At 36.9% G+C, this 6,535-nt stretch overlaps 1 protein-coding gene across 1 annotated transcript; it reads right to left on the reverse strand.

Annotated features, from left to right (window-relative positions):
* Positions 1 to 1,807: 1,807 nt before the first annotated feature.
* On the reverse strand, positions 1,808 to 5,246 carry LOC131026744 (pentatricopeptide repeat-containing protein At4g02750). Its single transcript, XM_057956678.2, has 2 exons — positions 2,293 to 5,246; positions 1,808 to 2,159 (listed from the first exon to the last, which is right to left on the reverse strand). The coding sequence occupies exon 1, from the start codon at positions 5,119 to 5,121 to the stop codon at positions 2,968 to 2,970; it is 2,154 nt and encodes a 717-aa protein (XP_057812661.2). The 5' UTR covers positions 5,122 to 5,246; the 3' UTR covers positions 1,808 to 2,159; positions 2,293 to 2,967.
* Positions 5,247 to 6,535: the final 1,289 nt, after the last annotated feature.

Below are 6,535 nucleotides of genomic sequence, written 5' to 3' on the forward strand. Positions count from 1 at the left end.
TCTCATATTGAGGGGATTTTCTCATAGTTATTCCCATGTTTAAGGGATTTTTTCAGCTCTCTCTACATTGTAAGAATCATTAGCATGTAGTCAAAATCACTTTTCCACTTAGTTGGAATCCTATCACTATCCACTTAGATGAAATATCTTACCCTTCTCCTTTTTACTTTTGTTGTTTTTGAAGATAGTTTTCAAACAAGCTATAGTTAGTGCCTTTTTAACTATGGCAAATGCTGCTCATTATATTATTTTTTTGCTTTTGCACGTGTTTGATGGAGCTCTTGTTGCAAGGATGATATAATAATCACCACATATATTTATATTCTTTGATTGTTTGAAATGTTTTGTTTCCATTTTGGCTACTAGTTTTACTTTGACATAGATTTTCACAATAGTTTGCATACACATCGAAGTGGGGGGAAAATGTTATGGTAAAAATTGCATACCTATGTGCTTTTCACTTATGTTTTGGGCCCACTCCAATTAAATTGTCCTTATACAATAAGAGTTTTACAAGTGACATATTCTTGAAGTAGTTCCAAACCCTAGTTTTCCCATTGATTACCTTGGTTCAAATTCTTGAGTGCAAAAATCACACAAGTTACTTCCACTCATTTAGATCTAAATGTTAAAAAATTTAAAACTCAAATTTCAAATTGAACCTTGTCACTTTTTTCTACTTGTTATTGTGGGCCACCCTAGTGCATGCTTGTGTGTTATGATATTGTATTTAAGAACATTCATTATCTATTTTGAATTATGCCCTACACCTTGGAAGAAAAAAATATTTACATAGAGCATTAGATTACATCACTTCCTTACATCATCTTAAGCATATTGCATGCTTTCTTGTTGTTTTTGATATTTGTTTATCATCATTAAATTAGTCTATATAAGACCTTGACAAAAGAAGAACAATTTTTTGTCTAGCAAATTTCATAATAGCGTCTCTTGACACTATCCTACTTTAGAAACTAGTACAATAAGAAGGCATATCTATAACAATCATTGATTATTTGTTAGTTCACTTATTTCAATTAGATTCATTTTTGCATACTAGATTCACTTTTGTAAGTGCAAATATGTATTAGAGTGATCTATAACCAATTTATAGATTGTGAGATAGTCATCTAACAAGACCCTCTTTTTTTGCATATTGAGAAATCAATTCTTGACATTTTCAATAATATATTCCTCCATCTAAATTTTGAAATAAATGCTGCATTTACTTTATTTGAATTCTTTAATTATGTATTTTTAATTTAATAAAAACTAACACATATATTCGTCAAAATTATATAATTAATTCCGGTGCTGGCTTTAAAATCCTAAAGAAAAATATATAGATTAATTATTTGCTCTAAGTTGAGTTGTAATAGAATCAGGCAAAAGATGGATAAATATCACGTACTCATTAAAAAAATCTAATGTTTGATCTTGCCATGTAAATATGAATAAATAAAGAAGAATATTTTTTCAATTTTGTATATGTCAAATGGAGATTCCAATGAACAAATTTGCATGTTCATGTTAGGCTCCATTTGCAGAAGCCTTCAGAAATTTTGAATGCAAGAGATTGCTACAAGCGAATTCACTCGTTCTAGTTATCAAATGCAACATAGAATGTAATTACAGATTCGTAAGGACATATGATATCAAATAATAATTTTCCCTCATTTATTGCTAAAAAAAAAAGATGAGAAAATATTTTCTGTTGGATTATCTCATAAGAAGTTTTGTTTCATTTCTCGAATCGTGTCTATATCTCAATTTTTTTTTCTTTAGTTAAAAATAATTTTGTGTTGTTTTATAAGAGATAATACTGTTAATACATATAAAGCTTCCATTTACAAAGCTCACAGATAAACGAAATCATAATGATCTTGGTCATTTATTCAAGATATAGGACTTGTGCAGGATTGCAATTGCCATAATTTTATGACCAAAACTTTCCAATTTGGTGGCAATGTAAATGCAAGACCAGGGACCATAAAAGTTGTATGGTAACGTGGCATGCAGAATTATGATGTATAATTGAAAAGAATGTTAATCAAATTCAGCAGTTAATACGGTTAAGGCAAAAAATAGTTTGTGAAGGTCCTCGTTGTGCTGGCAGCTCGCCGGCTTCATGTCCTTGCTGGGCTGTTGTGCTGGCAGGTCTGGACCTCCATAAAAAAACAAAAATCAGCAAGAAATACACAAAAGCAAGAACTGCAGGTGACATTTGGATTTTTTCCTTCGTATCTGAAATAACGGATTCTTGTTCATCATTAAAAATTTAGAGGGATTGACCTTATTAGCGTTCTTGCACCCAGGCCAAAAGAGGTGGCATATATGGCTTTTATGAAAATGATTCTCCTTCTGTTACTCATTACACATGAAATGAGTCCCATTATTGTGATAAAACATCACATAACTTAGATTCGGGCCCTAAGTGTGTCTCTATTTTGAGGAGCAGCTGCACTTGGTGCAGAAGGAATGGCAGGCGGTGAAAGGCCTGAATTTTCTTAGTAATAGTAATCAGTAGGTTGGTCCCTTACTGGGTTTTCCTGTCTGTTCTGCTCTATAGAATCTGTTTTAATTTTTGACTAGCCTCACTCCTGGTGAGATTCACTCTGTTTGCCTTAAGGCAGATTTGTAGCGGGTCCGGGCCCTTTCCCGTGCTTATCTAACCAAACCATCACATAACTTGTGACACCGTCAAAACAAAACACCAACTAATTAAACTTTTTTACCTTTTCATCCAAGCTGCAAGCACTTGAATCCATGTCCTAAAGACGGAAGCCAGGATTACTTGCCCGACCCCATTCTCGTGCTTGCGATGTAATTACAATTCGAATTGCAGCCATAACATTTAGAAGCACTGATACCCAAACAACACGTTACCACAAACAGAAAAGGCTTGCAAAGATGAAGGTGACAAAAAAACTCGATGAGCTTTTTCCTATCACTGGATTAAACCCAAAATTACCAATAGTCCTTGCAAGAACAAAACCCATTCATGAAATGGTGGAAGCGACTAGCATCTCTTACAACAATTTCTCGACCAACAGTCTTCGAAATGAATTTTGTTGCAGTGTGGCAGTCACCACACATACGGAGATTTTTGATAACTCGAATGGTGGCACCAGGGGGAATATTGCTAATTCCAAAAGCAATAGCCAGCTTCTCACTATGATAGCAGAGCATGTGTTCCTTCTGCTCTCCTTCAATGTCATGAAGCACAAAGTTTGTCTCGGGTACATACCCTTCTTCCTTGATTTTCTCTGTCAATGCCTCCAATAGTTTATAGATAGCATGTGTTTGTGGATGTGATGAGTCATCTACTACAAATCTGTGAACCTTGTTCTGGAACTCAATCCAGCTGCATCCTGGATCCTTCTTAATCCCTCTATCTCTCATCATTATTCTAACCAACCTTACATCATCCCACCTACCAGCTGCAGCATAACTGTTTGCCAGAAGTACATAAGTTGATGCACATTCTGGTTCCAGATCCAAAAGACGTTCTGCCACACGTATGCTTAGTTTCAAATTGGAGTGAATTCTACAGGCACCAAGCAATGCTCTCCAAATAACAGCATCAGGTTCAATTGGCATATTGTTGATGAAGCATTCTGCTTCATCAAGGAAGCCAGCACGACCAAGAAGGTCAACCATGCAGGCATAGTGATCCACTCCTGGTATAATGTCATGCTCTAGTATCATACAATCAAAGTATAACTTACCTTTATCCACAAGACCTGTATGACTACAAGCAACTAAAACACCCACAAAGGTAATTGCGTCTGGTTTTATTCCTGCATGCTGCATCAGTTCAAAAAGGCGAAGTGCCTCTGAGCCATGGCCATTCTGTGCAAATCCAACAATCATTACATTCCATGAGACTGCATTCTGTTGTGGCATTTTTTCGAAAAACCGGTGAGCATCCATTATGCTTCCACTTTTGGCATACATGTTAACAAGGGCACCTCCAACGTATAAATCAGACTCAAAACCCAATCTGATAACGTGTGAATGAATCTGTTTACCTTTTTCAATAGCTGCTGCAGTGGCACATGCTTGAAGAACACTAGAAAAGGTATAACAATCTTGCTTGATATTGCCTTCTTGTTGCAGTCGAGAAAACAAATCAAGTGCCTCCTCGCCATATCCATGTTGAGCATATCCTGCAATTATTGCATTCCATGTAGCCGCATTTGGATTTGGCATTTGAGAGAATAGCCTGCGCGCCTCCTCCAGCTTCCCATTCCTAGCAAAGCCACTGATCATTGCATTCCAGGAGACCACATTTCTCTGAGGCATTTTGTCAAAAAGTTTGCACGCATCCTCAACTCTACCGTTCTGATTAAATCCTGCAATCATTGCAGTCCACGACACCACATTTCGTTCAGGCATTCTGTCAAACACGTCGTGAGCATTCTCTACACTTCCACATTTGGCATACATTGTAATAAGAGCATTCTCAATTGCAACACATGACAAAAATCCAGTTTTAATAATATAATTATGTACCTGTCTTCCCTGCTCAACATCGCCAATCTCCCCACAAACACTCGCGATCGTTACAAACGTCCACTGCCTTGGCTCCACGTTCTCCTTCCTCATCTTCCAAAAAAATTTTAAGGCTTCTTTCCGCTGTCCATTCTGCGCATATCCCGCAATCATAGCACTCCAAGTGACGGAATTCCGTTCAGGCATTTCGTCAAACAATTGGCAGGCATTATCCATTCTACCATTCAGTGCATATCCCGTAATCATACCAGTCCAAGAGACAACATTTCGTTCAGGCATTTTATCAAATACTTTGCGTGCATCCATTAACTTCTGGTTTTTGACGTACATGATTTCAAGTCCCGTCGACAGATATTCATGGCTATCAAATCCGTGTTTAATCATGTGGGTATGCACCCGCTGGCCTGTACTTACGCATTTTGTGTTTCCAGATGCCGTCAACATACGGGAAATATATGTTTCAATGCTTTCCCAGGAATCAAATGAATTTGCATTCGAGTTTCCTGAAAAAGCTGTAGTTGTTAAAATGTACTTATTATACAGAGGACTAAATTGTGGCTTCTGGTTTTTATTGATTATTTGGTATCTGAATAAGGTTGTAGCCATCCTGAATCTGTCTGTCTGTCAATGCCAACTCTAACATTGGAAATAAATTACTGTTTTAGCTATACGGTTTGTGTGTAATAGCTTACAGCTTATTTTATGGGAGTGGTTACAGCTTCGCATGAAACGTACCCATATGTTAATTTATAAGATAGGGTAATCCACACTCATGAAACATCAAACAACTTGTAAATATTAATTATTTCAAAATTTATTTTTTAAAATTAATTTCAAGATATAAAATTTAAAGACTATGCCCCCGTTTATGGGGTTGGGTAGACTAATCTGCCCATATAGGTGAGAAGAGATGTTAAGTAGAAGCCACTGGATGTTGTGTCATGAGTCTCACGTTTTAGAGGTGTTGGGGGCTAGGATGGGAATCACGTTGAACAATGAGGCAAAGTTTTATGCGGCCTTGGCATCTGCATAGGCAAATTGATTATGTGTGGCCAGATCCATCTGGAGGGTGCCTCCTAGATTGTGGTGAATGTAATTTGGTCAAGGCAAACACCAAGTTGGAGGTTGAGTGAACGTTTAACACATATTTTGGAAGAGATAAAATAGTTTGATGAGTTTATTATTTCATGTGTGTACCATGAAGGGAATGCCATTGCAGATTGCATAGCTAAATTTGTTATTGATTTGACATGAGACATCATCACAACAACATCGATGGAGCATTGGCATTCCTCTCTGAGCCAACTCACTTGCCCTCTTGACTAACAACAAGCAATTATGGGGTGGTGAGTTTTGCTTGATAAGTTCTATACGGACCATGTAATTGAGAGACATAAGATAACTCCATACATCCCTCAACAAAATGGAGTTGTAGAGAGGATGAACAAGATGTTGATGTTGAGGGCTAGGAGTATGCTTAGTGGTGTTGGCCTCAAACAAAAGTTTTGGGATGAAGTTGTATCCACCACCTACTATATGGTAAATACATCTCCTACATCAAAACTTGTTGCTAAGACACCTATGGAGGTGTGGTTAGGAAAGAAGCCCTCGATTAGATATCTTAGAGTATTTGGTTATGAAGCTCATGCTTGTGTTCCAAGTGAAAAAAAATCTAAGTTAGAGAATAAGGCAATGAAGTGTATCTTTATCAGCTATGGTGTCGATGTAAAAGGGTCAAAGCTTTGAGATCTAATGATAGACAAGGTTCTCTATATCTAAGAAGTGTTATTTTTAGAGAGATGAAACCTTCCATTATTGAGCCATAACCAAAGAAAGAGGAGAAACATAATAAGGAGGTGGTTCAAATTCCTTCTACCACGGAGAGAGAAGAACTACAAGCTCCTAATTGACTTGATGATGAGTAGAGTTCTAGTAGCTCTAAAAGTTCACAAGAAGATGAAGAACCTCAACCTCGAACTTTAAAGAGGTCTATTACAATAAGGTGGCAATTAGATAGGTT

This window comes from Cryptomeria japonica, chromosome 1, assembly GCF_030272615.1.
Source record: "Cryptomeria japonica chromosome 1, Sugi_1.0, whole genome shotgun sequence".
NCBI lineage: Eukaryota > Viridiplantae > Streptophyta > Pinopsida > Cupressales > Cupressaceae > Cryptomeria > Cryptomeria japonica.

Coding starts and splice junctions, on each gene's coding strand:
- LOC131026744 (XM_057956678.2), bottom strand. CDS start 5,121: ATGGCTACAACCTTATTCAGATACCAAATAATCAATAAAAACCAGAAG.